The sequence below is a fragment of the Stegostoma tigrinum genome, chromosome 9 (assembly GCF_030684315.1).
Source record: "Stegostoma tigrinum isolate sSteTig4 chromosome 9, sSteTig4.hap1, whole genome shotgun sequence".
NCBI classification, from domain to species: Eukaryota; Metazoa; Chordata; class Chondrichthyes; order Orectolobiformes; family Stegostomatidae; genus Stegostoma; species Stegostoma tigrinum.
In genome coordinates, this window is record NC_081362.1 from 27679778 (window position 1) to 27698486 (window position 18709).

General features: G+C 41.2%; 1 protein-coding gene and 1 long non-coding RNA gene across 2 annotated transcripts in view; one reads left to right on the top strand and one right to left on the bottom strand.

Moving 5' to 3' along the window:
* LOC125455229 (filamin-A-interacting protein 1-like) overlaps positions 1–18709 on the bottom strand; it is a 294768-nt gene that overhangs the window by 274120 nt on the left and 1939 nt on the right. Inside the window, exon 2 of the mRNA XM_048536966.1 lies at positions 18059–18126. Within this exon, the coding sequence (XP_048392923.1) occupies positions 18059–18097 (39 nt within the window). The 5' untranslated portion in view covers positions 18098–18126. The remainder of the gene's footprint in view (positions 1–18058; positions 18127–18709) is intronic.
* LOC125455230 (uncharacterized) overlaps positions 3763–18709 on the top strand; it is a 33277-nt gene continuing 18330 nt past the window's right edge. The window contains exons 1-2 of the long non-coding RNA XR_007248181.1: positions 3763–3916; positions 15498–15648. This is a non-coding gene — a long non-coding RNA (uncharacterized LOC125455230). The remainder of the gene's footprint in view (positions 3917–15497; positions 15649–18709) is intronic.

Below are 18709 nucleotides of genomic sequence, written 5' to 3' on the forward strand. Positions count from 1 at the left end.
ATTATCATTGATCCCTTAACAATTGCCATAAACTTTTAATTGCCTTTTGAAATATTCTGTAAAACAATTACAGAATCTACAGGTATTTTAAAGAAATTACAAGTTTGCCTTACTGTTTTGCTACCAAGTCAAAAATCAGTCTACATCGAGCAAAAGCTAAAATGGACTAGAGCAGTCAGAGACTGGGAATTCTGAGCTGAGTAACTCACCTCCAGGCTCCATCATTTACAAGGCAAAAGTCAAATATGTATTGGAATAGTATCCAGTTGCTTGAATGAATGTACTTCACCAACACCCAAGATGATCAACACTGCCCAGGGTCCACTCAACCAACACTCCATCAATCACCAACAGGTTTCAGGGAGGAAATGCAAATGAGAATTAATCTGAATACAGAACTTTCAGAAGTCAGTTGAAACAGCAAAAAAGAGAAGCAAAGTGGAGTAATGAGAAAAGATTGGCAGCTAACACAAAGATGAATCCTAAAGTATCCTACAGGCATGTAAATAGCAGAAGAGTAGTAAAAAAAGTAGTGCAATTGATTAGGTATCAAAAGGAGATTCACGCATGGAGGCAAGAGGTGTTAAATGAATATTTTACATCAAGCTTTTTAACCAAGGATGCAGATGTTATCCAAACAAAGGTAATTTAGGAGGAAATTAAGCCTTTAGGAGGTTTCACACTTTTTTCCCCCTTTATTCATTAACATGATGAGGATATCACTTGCTAGAGATTATATATTGCCCATCCTTAATTGCCCACAGTGCAGTTCGGAGTCAATCCCATTGCTATGGGTCTGGAGTCACTGTTAGGTCAGACCTAGTAAGAACGGCAGTTTCCTTCCCTAAAGGACATTAGTGAACCAGATGGGTTTTCCCCTCAATCGCGAATTCATGGCCATAATTAGATTCTTAATTCCAGATATATTATTGAATTTGAATTTCACTATCTGCTGTGACAGTTCAAACTTGGATCCCTGGAACATTATCTGAGTCTCTGGAATAATAGCCCAGCGATAATACCTCCAGGCCATCCCCTCCCCAAAACTAACATGGAGGTTTTGAAAAAGCTGTTGGTATGCTGAGGAACCTGGATCAGACAAGATGCATCCAAAGAATTCGAAGGAAGTGAGAATGGGTTTTGCAGAGGCACTGGCCATAATTTTCCATGAAGTAGGAAGTGGAACCAGGGGACTGAATCATTGCAAACATTATGTCTTTGTTCAAAAATGGTTGTGAAGATAAATCCAGCAATTACAGACCAGTCAGTTAACTTCAGTGGTGGGGAAATGTCTTGGAATATTCATTTGGGATATAACTAATAGTCACATGGACAAATATGAATTAATTAGAAAGAGCCAGCATGGTTTTCATTAAGGAAAATTATGCTTAACTAACTTGCTTGGATTAACAGAGTGACTGGAAAAAGAAACTAATAGATAATAGATATCCTTCAGGCTGGAGGAAAATTTGTAGTAGTGTTCCCCAGAGTCAGTAAGGGACCCTTGTTTTTCGTGATAAATATACAATTATCTAGATCTGGGTGTACAGAGAACAATTTCAAACTTTGCACACAATACAAAACTTGGAAGCATTGTAAACTGTCTTAACAGTGTAGTACTTCAGAAGGATATTCACAAGTTAGTGAACTATACAACAGAGAAGTGTGAGGTGATACATTTTAGTAGAAAGAACATGGTAGGACAACACAAGATAAAGACCACTAATTGTAGAATTGTGCAGGGGCAGAGAGCCCTGGCTATATATATGCATAGAGCATTAAGGGTGGTGGGACAAGTGAAAAGGCCAATGAATAAAGCATATTATATCCCAGGCTTTATTTAAATCCTAGACACAGATTTAAAGTGTTTGCAAAAGAAGAAGATGTGAGGAAAAAACTTTTTTGTACAGCGAATGGTTTTATATCTGGGATACACTGCTTGGAAGTAAAGTGGAGGCAGGTTCAATCGAGACATTCAAGAGGGCATTATATAATTCTTTAAATACAAAGAATGTGCAGGATTATGGGTAAAGAGTGGGAGAATTTTGATAAGTCATGATGCTCTTTTAGGGAACCACTGCAGACATGATGGGCTGAATGGTCATCTTCTGTACTGTTATTTTCTGTGATCATGGAACTAAATATTAACCACGCTGCAATTCTTTCGATGCCCCATGGACAGACCATACAGAACACCAGATCTCATTTCAAAAATGTGATCATGATTAATCCTGGGCACAGAGGGCACCAGTTATTTGAGGTAAAATATTTTCAAGATAAAGCAAGTAAGAGATACGTTCTTGCAATTGCTTTTCTTGCTGACGTATTGCATTTAAGAATTTTTTTAAGTTAATATTTCTCACTAACAATGCTGCATAATATTATCGCGAGATGAAAGCACAAGTTGGATACTTGAAAAGCTGATTAGCACTAGGTCATGATGTGGCCTCTGGCTAAGCTAATGGTTCCATTACAGTCTTTCCCTTTGTCAATATAATGATGTTGGCTTACTGAATAAAGGCGTAGTTTCCTTTTTACAGTTTGTAATGTCTGGTGTCAGAATTCTCAGCTAAATTTATTGAAGAAAAATTCAGTTATCTATTGGTTAGTTTTCATTTCTGTACATTAGTTTCAATTGCAGACAGAGAGCTGTGTTACACTGGTGAACAATGAGCTTTATGTGCCTATTCTGACTCCTTTAATGGTATAAATCACTCACATTAATGACCTAATGCCATTGAAATGTAATGGTATAGTTTTGGTGCACTGCTGAGAAGGCTTTCAAGATTTCTAAAAGATCACTAACTCTGCTTGTTATCTTCTTAAGCAATTACATGTGTGACTTCAAAACATTCTATTGATATAACATACTTGAAACAACATGAAATATGTGCAAAAAGTACTGTGATGAATGGATGTAAATAATTCAGAAAAAAATAGTGACATCTGCTGGTTGGTTTAATAGCTTAAGCCATTCCACAACTCACTCATACAAAGGCATGAAATAGAAAACTGCACTGGGAACATATGATAATTGGTTTATTAAAAAAATTAAGTTGACTCCAGGTTTCTGCATTGTGATGATGATGTAGGTAAGACAAGTAATTACAACTCATTATGACCCATTACTAAAATCAAAATAAGGAATAAAGTATTTGAAGAACTATGAACATTTCAGGATACAAATAATGACAATACTTTGCAAAGTGCAGGTCACCTTAATTTAGAATAAATTACAAACAAAAGGACAAAAATGGAAGGCCTACTGCTCTCTCCATTTTATGTTGTAAGATTGAGTTCTTTAAGTTTTCAACTATTTATAATGAGGAGATATGATGAACTTTATGAAGTATGCACACTTCATTCAATGCCTAGAAAACAATTGTACCTAGCCTACAGCTGCTCTCTTAATGGAAAGGAAATTTTCTTCCCGCTAATTTTCTTCTCTGCTGCCTTTTTGTTGAGCTATTTGTTCCATGGTACTGGTCAATTACTGGCACCATGTTCAAGCAGCTATAATTCATTTCTGAGTGTGATTGTTGACCTGGTAAGTTTTGTAATTTACTGGAATATGAATATGCAGACGCAATGATATAACATATACCCTGAGCCTTTCATCAGTAGGGTAGAACACAGGAAACATGAACTGGAGCAGGAGTGAGAAGCTGCACTGGGGTATTGCCTTTCAGTGCGAATAAAGTGTGTTGCAGTACAGGCCTGGCATTAAACAAGAACAGTTAATTCAATATCTTGCCAGTCCCATTCAATTCACAACAGAGCTTTTTAAAAACCTCCAATGGTACTGGAGTCAGGAACAGACTACAGATTTTCAGAAGATTGAGGAGAAGCCCCACCCCTGAAATGAATTAGCTCACTGCTACCCTGCAAACCAGGCCAGACTGTATGAAGTTATTAGGTAAGAAAGTCTCAATTTTTATTTTGTACAAATCTGATTTAGTTTGTAGTTGACAATAAGCCAAAAACTACAATTTAAACTCAGTATTTGGCAACTTAAAGCAACAATTTTTCAAGGGTTCCATGAAAACAACAGCTTAATTAATAACTAGTTGGAACTATATCCTCATCAAATGAGTTGGACAGGCCCTTTGTGTTAGGAATATAATCAGTCACCTTTATGTGGCTTAGCACTTGAGTGCAACCTCTAATGGAGTACTGAAATGAATTGATCAGAGAGTAAACAGAAAAAAAGAAAACAGGTGTTTTTTGTTGCTTTTGCATTTGCATAAACATTTCCAGCCTCTAGAAATTGATTCTTACAGAACAAGTATCTGGTAAGTAGAAACATTGAACAGTACAAGCCCTTTGGCCCACGATCAAACTACCCTGTGTACCTTACATTATGCCATCATCCATGTGCCTATCCAAGAGTCGTTTGAATGTCTCTAATGTATTTGACTCCAATACCAGCACTGGCAGCACATTCTATGCGCCCACCACTTTGTGTAAAGAACCAACCTCTGACATCTCTCCAATACTTTCTTCAAATTACCGTAAAATTATACCCCCTCGTAATGGTCATTTCCACCCTGGGAAAAAGTCTTTGGCTATCTGCTCTATCTATGCCTTGATCATCTTCTACAATTTTATCAAGCCACCTCTCATCCTTCTTTGCTCCAATGACAAAAGCCCTAGCTCCCTCAAGCTTTCCTCATGAGGCCTACCCTCCAGTCCAGACAGCACCATGGTAAATCTCTTCTGCATCCTCTCTAAAGCTTCTACATCCTTCCTAAAATGAGGCGACCAGAATTGAACACAATATTCCTAGTGTGGTCTAACCAGAGTTTTATAGAGCTGCAGCATAACCTCACGGCGATTAAACTCAAATCTCCTCCTAATGAAAGCCAACACACCATATGCCTTCTTTAGAACCCTATCAACTTGGGTAGCAACTGTGAGAGATCTATGGGCATGGACATGGACCCCAAGATCCCTCTGTTCATCCACAATGCCTAGAATCCTGCCATTAACCCTGTATTCTGCATTCAAATTCGACCTTCCAAAATGAATCACTTCACACTTTTCTGGTTTGAATTCCATCTGCCACTTGTTTATCCAGCTCTGCATCTTGTCAATATCCCATTGCAATCTAGACCAGCTTTCCACGCTATCCACAACTCTGCCAACCTTCATGTCATCGGCAAACCTATTAACTCACCCTTCCACTTCCTCATCCAAGTCATTTATAAGGATCACAAAAGAGCAGAGATCCCAGAACAGATCGCTACGGAACAAGACTGGTCACCGAGCTCCAGGCTGAATACTTTACATCTACTACTATCCTCTGTCTTCTATTGGACAACCAGTTTTGTATCCAGGCAGCCAAATTTCCCTGAATCCCATGCCTCCTTACTTTTTGAATGAGCCTACCAAGGGGAACATTATCAAGTGCCTTGCTAAAATCTATATACACTATGTCGACTGCCCTGTCTTCATAAATGTGTTTTGTTACATCCTCAAAGAATTCAATAAGGCTTGTAAGGCATGACCTGCCCCTCACCAAAAGTAATTAAGGTTTATTCTATTTCTAAGTTTCAAAATAACATAGAATTTGGTGAAAATGTTAATTAAATAAATAAAATCAAAACTAAAAATAAAGTTGAATACAAAAATTAAGTAGTTTCTTAGAACATATTAAGATGGCAGGAAAGATGATGTATCACTACAGCATACAGGAATTCATGGACATCAGTTTTGTCCAGAGTGAAGATGTAGTAAACCAAAGAATAGAGAAAAATTCAAAGAGAAAGGTATTAATATGGAGAATGATAAACATAACATGACATAAAGAAATAAATGCAATGAATCTAATAGTTACCAACAGATAGGACTAGAATTTATGAAGGGTCATAAGGACTAAACTAAATCTGAATGCATTTTGCATCTGAAACAAAATGGATGAAAAACGAATAAGTATGGTCTCGTAGTCATAAAAAGACATGGCAGCAGGGTTACTTGGACTGGGATTTGAATTGCGGTGGGTACACAATATACAGGAATGACAGGGCAATTGAAGAAGTTGGAGGCGCAGCTGTATTTATTAATGATGGTATTAGCTTAAAAGAGAGGGATGACATACGTTCAAGGAATAAGAATATACAAAAAATTTAGATAGAGATGAGAAATTATAAAGGCCAGAAGTCTTTTGTAGGAGTGATGGACGGGTCCATAACAGTAACCACATAGGTGAGATATACGTGTAGAAATAGCAACAACTTATCAGAAAGGCTTGACAGAAATAAAATCATAGAATTTTACAATACTGATGGAGGGGTATACTCAGTAACCTGTATGTACACAAATACAGATAAAGTGTCAGAGCTGAACAGCGAAAGAGCATGGGATAAGGATAAACTAGGGATGCTAGAGGCCAATAACTGTGTTGGTCGAATAAAAAGGGAGAAGTCCCACAATGCGCAGACGTGCAATGTCCTGAAAAACAAGGAGATGCTCCAATGTTCTCAAAGAGTGCTGTCAGTAGGTAACATAATATATTTGGAAACAAGATTCATATTGAAAGACCCGAGTATTGTTGAGCAATCCCATTAAGGGAGACCACTTCTTCCTGATAACCAGGCTGGAGCTGTCTAGTCAAGTGACAAACCCTCCTGTTTTGGTATCATGCACAGTTATTTCAAATTCAACTCATAGAATATTGCAAAGTAATAAATTTTGCAGAAGGTTACAGTCAAAGGAAGCACACATAACATTCGGATGTCCATGACAGTATCTTGTGCTAACTAAATAACTGGTGTTTTCTTCCCATATTCTGCTGTAAAACTTTGCAACAAATTCCTAGCATATCTTGATACTTGCGTGCATTTTTAAAAAAAGACACTTGGAAAGCATTTCTGAAACTGCAATATTTCAATGAATAACAGACAGCTTGAACTGCCTGATTCCTTGACTTAATATTCAACTGATGTTTGCAATCCAACAAGCAGGTGGCCTCACTGATTGAATAAGTTTCCTGTTCCATAAAGAACTGCCTTGTTCAGTATACTTAATATGTGAAAAGGACTAGTTAACAATTTATTTTGACCTGTCACCATTCGGTCCTACATTTTGTAACAATCTGTATATAATTGGGGTGCTTCGTGAATTACGGTTTGGAATGTGCAGAGTGCCATCTCTGTGTTCATCAAAAAGCTGCGTGACACATAGTTTTAAATTATTTGAAAATCCAAACATCTGACATTTCCAAGAAACATTTCTGACATTTCAGGAATTAGAAGGCATAACTCTGACGAAAGACTGAGAGCGCTTCTAAAATTCATCTGAATGAAGATGTGAAGGTGTTTCAGAACTAATTCTGCGATGCATTACGAGCTCCAGCCTAAAGGAGCAGCACAGTAATAATGTTAGTAGGGAGGAGATGGGGGTGGGACTTCAGGTGGGAGGAGGGGATAGATGGGAGGAAGAACAGGTTAGGGAGGCGGGGACGAGCTGGGCAGTGTTTGGGATTTGATAGGGGGAGGGAAGGTTTTGAAGCTTGTGAAATACACATTGATACCATTGGGCTGCAGGTTTCCCAAGCGGAATATGAGTTGTCGTTCCTTCGGGTAGCATCGTTGTGGCACTGCAGGAGGCCCAGAATGGACATGTTATCTGCGAAACGGGAGGGAGAGTTGAAATGGTTTGCGACTGGGAGTTGCAGTTGTTTAGAGCAAACCAAGCTAAGGTGTTCTTCAAAGCGGTCCCCAAGCCTCCGCTTGGTTTCCCCGATGTAGAGGAGGGAACAGCGGATGCAGTATACCACATTAGCAGATGTGCAGGTGAACATCTGCTTGATGTGGAAAGTGTTCTTGGGGCCTGGGATGGGGGTGCGGGCGGAAGTGTGGGGGCAGCTGTAGCACTTCCTGCGGTTGCAGGGAAAAGTGCCGGGTGTGGTGGGGCTGGAGGGGAGTGTGGAGCGTACAAGGAGTCATTGAGAGAGTGGTTCCTCCGGAAAGCAGACAAGGGTGGGGAGGGAAAAATGTCTTTGGTGGTGGGGTCAGATTGCAGATAGCAGAAGTGTTGGAGGATGATGCGTTGGATCTGGAGGTTGGTGGGGTGGTATGTGAGGATTAGGGGGATTCTGTTTTGGTTGTTATTGCGGGGAGGGGGTGTGAGGGATGAGTTTTGGGAAATGCGGGAGACACGGTCGAGGGTGTTCTTGACCACTGATGGGGGATGTTGCGGTTCTTGAAAAATGAGGACATCAGAGATGTATAGGAATAGAATGCCTCACCCTGGAAGCAGATGCGGCAGAGGTGAAGGAATTGGGAATAGGGGAGGCATTTTTGCAGGAAGGTGGGTGGGACGACGTGTATTCTAGGTAGCTGTGGGAGTCGGTGGGCTCGAAACGGATATCAATTTCTAGGTGGTCGATGGAGATGGAGACAGAGAGATCCAGGAAGGAGAGAGAGAGGTATTAGAGATGGTCCAGGTGAACTTAAGGTTGGGGTGGACGGTGTAAGTGAAGTGGATGAACTCTTCGAGCTCCTTATGGGAGCACGAGGCGGCGCTGATACAGTCATCAATGTAATGGAGGAAGAGGTGGGGTTTAGGGCCAGTGTGGGTATGGAAGACAGATTGTTCCACGTAACTACTAAGAGGCAGGCATAGGTTGGGCCCATGTGGGTACCCACCGTGAAGATGTTGTTTGGCACATATGCCTTCATTAAGTACAGGATTTGGGATGTCATATTACAGCTGTACAAGATATTGGTAAAGCCACATTTGGTGTACTGAGTACAATTCTGATCTCCCTGCTATAGAAAGGGTTTTATTAAACTGGAAATGGTGCAAAAAAGATTTACAAGAATGTTACCGAGACTGTGGAGTGTTTGAGTTATAGGGATAGGCTGGTAGTTTTATCCATGGAGTGTAGGAGGCTGAGAGGTGACCTTATTCCGATATATAAAATCATGAGGGGCATAGACAAGGTGAATAGCCAACACAACCCTGCTTTCCATGGCACCTTTCCATGTAACCACAGAAGGTGCAACACCAAGGGTTTAAACAGTCTTTCCAGATGAATCCAGATGCAACTCCTCCAATTTTGTGCATTTTATTTGCTGCACCAATGTGGCCTACTCTACATTGGAGAAACTAAACTCAAACTGGGTGACTGCTTTGGAGAACATCACTGGTCTGTGTGCAAGCATAACCCTGACCTTCTTGTAGCCTGTCTTTGGCATGCTGTAATGCTCTAGTGAATCAGTGCAAACTGGAAGAGCAACATTTCATCTTCAAACTCGGCAGTTTACATCCTTCTGGACTCAATATTGAGTCCAACACCTTCAAATTGTGAACCCATTCCTTCCCTTTCCTTTTGCTTTGCTTGTTACATTGTATGTCACCCTCTCTCCCCTTCCCCCACTCCTATGGGACTGTCTGTTCTTTCCAGTCTGGCAATTAGACACACTGTTGTTCTGCCATTCTCACATTCCAATCACTTAATCTGAACCATCAACATGCTTTTTCCCTCAGCACTCTGACCCCCACACTATTGTGTAAACAGTGCCCCCTCCACATCTCACTTCAGCTCTCATGAAAAGTCATCTAGACTCAAAACATTAGCTTGTTTTCTCTCCACAGATGCTGCTTGATCTGTTGTGATCTCCAGGATTTTCAACCCGTTGATTCTAGTTATGCTACGGCTCCTTGATGCTACACTTGGTCAAATGCAGCCTTAACATCAAGAGTTATCATTCTCACCCTACCTATTGAATTTAGTGTTTTTGTCCATGTTTGAATCAAAACTGTACTGAGGTCAGAGGCTGAGTGGCCCAAACCGGACATCAATGAACAGGTTGTTGCTGAGCAAGTGCAGTTTGGTAGCGTGTTGATGACACCTTCCATCATTTTACTAATAATCAAGTGTAGACTGATGGAGTGGTAACTGGCTGGATTGGATTTGTCCAGCATTTTATGTGTAGGAAGTACCAGGGCAATTTTCCACATTGTCGAGTCAATGCCAGTGTTGAAATTGTATTGGAGGAGCCTGGCTAGGGGAGCAGAAAGTTCCGGATCACAAGTCTTTAGTACTATACCAGAATGTTGTCAGGATCAGTAGTCTTTGCAGTATCCAGCGTCTACAACCATTTATTGCTATCATGTGGAATGAATCAAATTGGCTGAAAACTGGTATCTGTAATGCTGGGGATCACTGGATGAGGTCGAGATGGATCATCCACTCAGCAGTTCCACCTGAGGGCTGCTGCAAAATCTTCAGCCTCATTTTTTGCACCGATGTGCTGGGCTCTTCCATCATTGAAGATGGGAATATTTGTGGAGCATCCTCCTCCAATGAGTTGTTTAATTGTCCACCACCATTTATAACTGGCTGTGGCAGGACTGCAAATCTTAGGTCTGGTCCGTTGTCTGTGGGATCACTTAGTTCTATCTATCACTTACTGCTTATGCTGTTTAGTGAGCAAGTAATCCTGTTCAATAGCTTCTCCAAGCTGATAACTTATTTTAAGGTGCTGCTCCTGTCATGCCTTCCTGCAGTCTCATTTGAACCAGGGTTGATCCCAAGGCTTGATGGTAATTATTTGGTGGGAGTTATGCCAGGCCATGAGATTACAGATTGTGCTGGAGTACAATTCTATTGCTATTGATGGCCCAAAATGCCTCATGGATGTCCATTCTTGAGTTGTTAGGTCAACATTGAGGATAGCCTCCACCGTACTGTGTGGCAAACTTTGAATATTATTATAATTCAAACTTTACCGCACAATACGATGGAGGTTACTTTCAATGGGAAGGCAGGACTTTGACTCCACAAGGACTGTATGGTGGTCACTCTTACTGATACTATCATGGACAGATGTGTCTGCAGCCAACAGATTAGTAAGGATGACGTCAAGTATGTTTTTTCCTCTTACTGGTTCCTTCAGCTCCTGACCCATACCCTATCTAGAAATTATGTCCTTTAGGACTTGACCAGCTCGATCAGTAGTACTGCTGCCAAGCCACTCTTTGTGGTGGATTTTTAAATTCCCCACCCAGCGTACATTTTGTGGCCTTGCAATCCTCAGTGTTTCCTCTAAGTGTTGTTCTACACGGAGGAGTACTGATTCATCAGCAAAGGGAGGACAGTAATCAGCAGGAGGTATCCTTGTTCTTTAACCTGAAGCCATGAGTCTTCACAAGATCCAGAGTCAATGTTGAGGACTTCCATGGCAACTCCTTCCCAACTGTATGCCATCAATTGCTAGCCAGTAGAGCAGGACATATCCAGGGATGGTGATGGTAGAGTCTGGGAAATTGTTTGTAAAGTATGATTCCATGAGTATGACTGTGTCAGGCTGTTGCTTGGCTAGTCTGTGAGACAGCTGTCCCAATTTTGGCACTAGTCCCCAGATGTTCATAAGCAGGACTTGCAGGATTGACAGTGTTGTGTCTGCCATTGTCTTTTCTGGTGCCTCGGTCAATGCCAGGTGATCCGTCTGGCTTCTTTTCTTTGAGACTTTGTAGTGATTGGTAAATCCAAATGGTTTGCTCAGCCATTTTAGAGGGCAATTGAGAGTGAACCACATTGTTGTGGGTCTGGAGTCACATATGGCCAGACCAGGTGAGGATGGCAGATTTTCTTCCCTGAAGGACATTGTTGGAAAAAACCCTTTTAGTTTACCAATCAACAATGGTTTCATGGTCATCAGAAGATTCTTAATTCTAGATTTTTTTTTAGTGAATTCAAATTCCACCATTTGGCATGGCAGGTTTCCCAACCTGATCCCAATTACGTTAACTGAGTTTCTGGATTAGCAACATTACTACTAGACCATCACCTCCCCAGGCACCCTCAGCTCCCTCCAAATTTTATAGTAAGTAAAACTATTCAATGGAAAGCCAGGAGTCCAAGAATTGGAGATAACAAAGTGTGGAGCTGGATGAACACAGCAAGGCCAAGCAGCGTGTCAGGAGCACAAAGGCTGACGTTTCGGGCCTAGACCCTTCATCAGAGAGGGGGATGGGGAGAGGGAACTGGAATAAATAGGGAGAGAGGGGGAGGTGAACCGAAGATGGAGCGAAAAGAAGATAGGTAGGGAGGAGAGTATAGGTGAGGAGGTAGGGAGGGGATAGGTCAGTCCAGGGAAGGCGGACAGGTCAAGGAGGCAGGATGAGGTGGTAGGTAGGAAATGGAGGTGTGGCTTGAGGTGGGAGGAAGGGATGGGTGGGAGGAAGAACAGGTTAGGGAAGCAGAGACGGGCTGGGCTGGTTTTGGGATGCAGTGGGAGGAGGAGTCAAGCTGGGCTGGTTTTGTGATGCAGTGGGGGGAGGGGAAGAACTGGGCTCCCCCCACTGCATCACAAAACCAGCCCAGCCTGTCTCCGCTTCCCTAACCTGTTCTTCCTCTCACCCATCCCTTCCTCCCACCTCAAGCCACACCTCCATCTCCTATCTACCACTTCATTCTGCCTCCTTGACCTGTCCGTCTTCCCTGGACTGACCTATCCCCTCCCTACCTCCTCACCTATACTCTCCTCTCTACCTATCTTCTTTTCTCTCCATCTTCGGTCCGCCTCCCCGTCTCTCCCTATTTATTCCAGTTCCTTCTCCCCATCCCCCTCTCTGATGAAGGGTCTAGGCCCAAAAAGTCAGCTTTTGTGGTCCTGAGATGCTGCTTGGCCTGCTGTGTTCATCCAGCTCCACACTTTGTTATCTTGGATTCTACAGCATCTGTAGTTCCCATTATCACTAGTACCATGAATTCGGTTGGCTGACCGGACCAGATTTGCTCTCTCTTGGAGTGAAAATCTGGCCAAGGGTTAGTGCCTGGTGTAAACATTGATTCCATGTGATAATAATTTCGAAGAGAATTTGATAGCATGGTCCAAAACTATAGGCTTGTGATTTAGAACAAATGGGGGTCTGACACCTTTAGTATGTAGTGGAGCAATCATCCAACTGAGAATTTCCTGAATTGGCCAATTAATGGTGGTTGTTTTCCTTAAGCTTTTTAAGCTGGAGGGTGAATGCCTTCACTCCAACATTTTCTTCATTTTGATAAAAAGGTAGAGTCAACACCTGAGCCATCATTGCAGAGGTAGAGCCCCTCTGTAGGAGGGCCAGCAGCTGTCCTGAAACTCGATGAATGGACAGACAGAGAGAAAGATAGCCAGGTAGATGAATGGGCAGACAGGCAGATAGACAGACAGACAGCCTACCAAAACCACTGGCATTGGATCTGTCACAGGAAGCCCGACTCCAGGCAGCCGGCCTTCCCCCTTTTTCATACTTTCACCCAAGAACTACGCTTATCCTTGTCCATAAGATTTATGGCCACTGTTCGCAAAATGCTGTCCCACTAAAACATTGATCACCTGGTGGGGTCATTCCCAAATATCAGGACCAATACTCTTCCCAAGTTGACTATTTAGGATATATTTCAAAAACCATCCTGGACACACCTAACAACTGCTCTCCCCTCCCCAACCCCCACAACATCGAAGCTCCTGGCGAATCACAGTCAATATAGGGGAAGTTAAAATTACCCACAATAGCAACCTTGTTGTTATAACATTTTTCCATAATCTGTCCACATATTGCAGTAATCCTAACCTCCGACTTGCTGTTGTAGCCAGGGCATGTATATGTGCTCCTAAGATGTTGCTTAGCCTGCTGTGTTCATCCAGCTCCACGCTTTGTTATCATGTGTATGACCAGTCCAGTTTAGTTTCTGGTCAATGGTAGTTGTCCGGATGTTGATCGAGTCATTGAATGACAAGGTGCAATGATTAGATTCTCCCTTGTTGGAGATAGTCATTGCCTGCACTTGTGTGGAACAAATGTTGCCTGCCATTTGTCACCCCAAGTTTGGATATGGTCCAGGTCTTGCTAAATATGGGCATGAACTGCTTCAGTATCCCAGGGGGTCGTAGATGGTGCTGAACATTGTACAATCATTAGCAAACATTCCCACTTCTGACCTTATGATGGAGGGAAGGTCATTGATGAAGCAGATGAAGATGTTTGGGCTTAAGACACTACCCTGAGGAACTCCTGCAGAAATGTCCTGGAGCTGAGATGACTGACGTCCAACCACCACGACTACCTTCATTGTGCTAGGTATGACCCCCACCAGCAGAGATATTTCCCAATTCTCATTGTTTCCTTAATGTCACTTGGTCAGATGCAGCCTTGATGTCAAGGACAGTCCTTTCACCTACCATTGGGAATTGAGCTCTGAGGTCAGTGAGATGTTAGGGTTCTGGGAGGATAGGGTGCCAGATTGGAAGAGTGATAGTGTGCTAGGAAATGTTGAGTGCCTCCTGAAGTCTGGGTAGAATGCAGCAGTATAGGATGCCATGGAAAGTGAGTAAGTTGCAAGGTTGCAAGGAACCAGGTAAGTGATGCAGTGTTAGAGTCAGTCAGGGTTGATGGAAGAAATTTGGGATGTCTTTCCTCTCTGAATGACCTGTTGCTCTCTCTCTGAAAACAACCTGTCCAATCAGCATCTTATGAACAGGAAAGCTGACATTTCAGGCCTAGATCCATTTTTGATGAAGGGTCCAGGCCCGAAATGTCAGCTTTCCTGCTCCTAAGATGCTGCTTGACCTGCTGTGTTCATCCAGCTCCACACCTTGTTATCTCAGATTATCTAGTGTCTGCAGTTCCTATTATCTCTTTCCATTCACTGGCCTTCTACATAGCTCTGCATTTATAAAAGTATCTCTTTCTGGCTCTGCTCTGAAGATACTTTGTTGCTAGGTAATAGACCAATTTTCTTTCCTCTGCTCTATGCTGATTCTGGAAAGCACTGAAGTATTCACCTCAAGGGCTTTTCCTAAAGGTTTTATTTAAATGCATTTAAATTAATGAAACTTAAACTATGTCCATTTCTTTTTAACACACACAATATGGAAATACAAATCAAATTTGAAGCTGTGCATAGTTCTTTGCCCATTAGAACCAAACATTCCAAATAATAATGTCATTATGAACCTTTGTTAAGAAAACATATCATGCAAGCCAGTGCAGCGTTTTTATCTGGGCATCTAGAAGGGCATCCTTGTTTGAAGGAACTCAGTGTCTAATCAAGGGATCTGACACTGGGAAGGATGAGGGGTTTATTGTGAGCCACCCCCACCCTTGATGCACTTTCCCTTACCTGCAACTCACACCCTAGGGCCCTGCTCCCATCATCTTTTTCCTGTAACTAGGAATCCGGAGATGATCCGAGACTTCAGGTGAGTAACATACTGGGGGTAGTTCCCAATGGTGCTGCAGCTCAAATTGAGCTGTATGTCTTATTGGCAATTAGATATGGGTGGGTGAGATTTCCACCCCTGGAATTCTTGGTATCAGGGACTGTCCACTCTGTCCAGCTAAGTGCTTGAGTTGCAATTAATAAGGTGGGCTTTCCCTATTGGAAGTGGTGTGGCACTCTCACCAACCTTCTCTCTGGTGAGTTCTATTCTTGTTGTCTCCATTAAATATTCCCCAATTTTTTCAGGTAATGACTTGAACTGTTTCTCTCTCCACAGATGCTGCCAGATCATATGAGAATTTCCAGTAATTTACAGGGGTCATGGATTAAAAAGTATGATATCTTGTTGGAATTATGCACCCAGAACATCAGGATGGCTGCAAGTGGAAGGCAAATGCATCTCATTTTGCGAACTGGGAAAATCCAAGGTTTGGTTGGTAACTTCTTGATATATACCTATTGTTCAGTTGTATTGTAAAGTTTGGGCTCAATCTCTGTGACCCTAAATGATCGTGTCACTGGCTAACAGAGACAGGCATCTCCATTCAGTAGTAAATCCACCAGCTTGTTTTGACAAGTCATTGACATTGTAAGCTTAGATATTATAAGCTGGTCTGAAATTTTTGTAATAGATTACAACTTGCAGAGGTCACCAGTATAGCATGATAGCAGCAGTCTGATATACTGATCATGTTTCTCTCAACTACCTGTGGTATAGTACAGCTTCTTACAGAAATATTAGACTCTATTATAACGTGTACATTCTCATACGCCTCAAAGAGCTTCAAGCAATTAAACAATTTTGAAGTTTACTAATGCAAAGGCAAATGCTGCTAGCTATCTGAAATAAAATCTGAACTAAATGGAATTATTCAGTAGATATGCACCTGAGTAATGTGGTCCATGTTAAGACATGTGGCAGAATTGGGTAACAAGTGCAGCAGTGCCAATCTTGACACTGGGAGCAACTCATGCCATATTTTGTGCTTTTCACAAATGGTGTGGTGAGATTTTCACTAGTCAGTGACAAGTTGGTAAGTAATGGTGATTATGGCTCGCTAAATGCCTTGTTAATAGCCCAAATGCATCAGCGTCCCATCTTACCAAACTTACCAAACAAGCTTGATGCCAGGTAACCTCAATTAGGAAACCAGAGCAAGCACCAGCTGGATTTAGCTTTCCGCTTACTCCAAACAATACCAGATGCCAACACCTCAATACATACTCTGTGGGCACTGGCCATATGCACTCCACGTCCATGGACGTTCGCACCTGATAGCATCCCAACCGCTGAGGAACATCCTTGATTATAGCTTCAAACAATTTCCAGACCACAGATGTTAGGCTAAATGGTCTGTAATTCCCTGGTTTTCCTCACACCTTTTCAAAAGCAGAGTGACACGTACAACTTTCCAATCCAGAGAGATGACTCCTGTATCTGGGGAACTCTGAAAGATTACAGTCAGGCCATCTACAATGTACTCCTCTACTTCCTTTAATATCCTTGGATGGAAGCTGTCAGGTGCCAGGATTTGTCTCTCATTAGTTTATTAATTTCCTTATTTCAATGTTTTACTTATGTTAATTTTATTCAGTCCTTGTTCCCAATGCACTAATAATTTCCTCAGGAGTTCCAACAATTTATCCTCCTTTTCTACTGTGAATACTAGTGCAAAGTAATTATTCAACATATCCAACATCTCCCCATTGTCCTTGACAGTATCCCTCTTTCAGTCTTTAGTGAGACAACATTGTTCTTGATTGTCCATTTTTCTTTTATGTAATTATAGGATTTTGTCTTATTGATTTTGATAGGCTGGTTAGTTTATTTCAAATCCCTAGTTAAAATGCTGCTTTGTGATGCTCTGTTGGTCTTTGTATATTTCTGAACTGCAGGATTTTTGCTTTTTTTTGCCCTTTCTTTCAATTTTATGCTGTCCCCTATCTGTTTGCTCTACATGGCTATTATCTTCTTTCCGCCAAGTGTAGCTTTTCCTTCTCAGTATTATAAATTGGTATCACTTAAAAGCTTTGGTTCATAAAATCTATCAATTTCACATTTAAAATGAGCAATTATTGTATCTATTTGCAGACTAGAACTCCAAAATTATATCATTCTCTTTGTGTAGAATTTTTCCTAATTTCATTCCTGAAAAGTCCAACTTATTTATGTGACCCAGTCCCAGACTCCCAATCAGCAGAAAGCTCAGATTAAATTAATAATATGCTTTTAACAAAGTAATGTTGGACAAAAATACATTAGTTCCTTTCTTTTCGCAGACATATTAACCTGGTTTCAAGCTAACATGATAGATGATCACTTCTAAACATTTTTTTGCTTTCTATCTGAAATTAAAGATCATACATGGACTTCTAAGCAACACTGAATTCAATGAGCAACATGAAGTTACATGATCAAATCATTAACCACTGCAAAACACACATTTATTTCCAACTGGGTCCACTTTTATTACCAGTATTGTTATTCTATTTTTAAAGATTAATAAAAATCACACTTTTGACAGGTAGCTGCATGCTGTGTCTATTGACAATAGCATTTAACATCTACTTTATTCAAGACATGTCATTGCTGATGTAACGCTCAGCCCACTCAGCCATAAGACCATATCAGCTAATACTTTTTGCTCTTTGACAGAATTTCACCGCAAAACCAGTATGGCTGCAGGAATTCCTCTCAGTTTCAAAGCTTAAATATCCTGAGGGATTGTTAATTACTTAAATATTTAGCAGTATGCCCATCCGCCTATTATTTAAATAACTTATCAAATATATGATTCAAAAGCTGTACACAAAATCACAGTAAATAGTTTTACTCACCATGCTCACAGTTACAGCTCTCCAAAGATTGCCTAGCATCAGTCACATTGTGATATGAGGATGATAGCCTTAAAAAAGTAGAAACATAAAAACAACCATCATTCAACTAACAGTTCATGCAGAAATTTTGAAAAGATGTTGAAATATAAAACTTGTCTATTGAAGTACTCCAGAAAAATAATCCTCTGATAGTTATGCAACTAGGAGAATGTTAGATATTCTACCAATGCCCAAAATTTTTAAAGTTCTGCAAAACCATAATAGATATTGTGCAGGAAGTTAATGCATATTCACTATATAGGTGGGTGTTAAATTTGCATTGAAGAAATGCCTGGCATCTGGTAAGGCAATTTAATAGCCATCTATCCTGGAAATGCACCATGAAACAAGCTGCTACTGTCAGGGATGAGCTGATTACTTCAAACAGCTTGAAGTGGGCACAATATGAGGCGTGTGGACAAAATTGGAAATAAACTGAAATTATTGAAACTGAGGAATACACAGAAGAGTATTGTATACTCTGGTCACCTCTCTCCCACTCACAGTAACCCACGTTGTACCTCAGGGCTCTGCTCTGAACTGGACTTTAGAAACACCATTGCACAATGGAATAGCTGGTGACAAAGGAGAGAATAATTTCTCCATTCACTT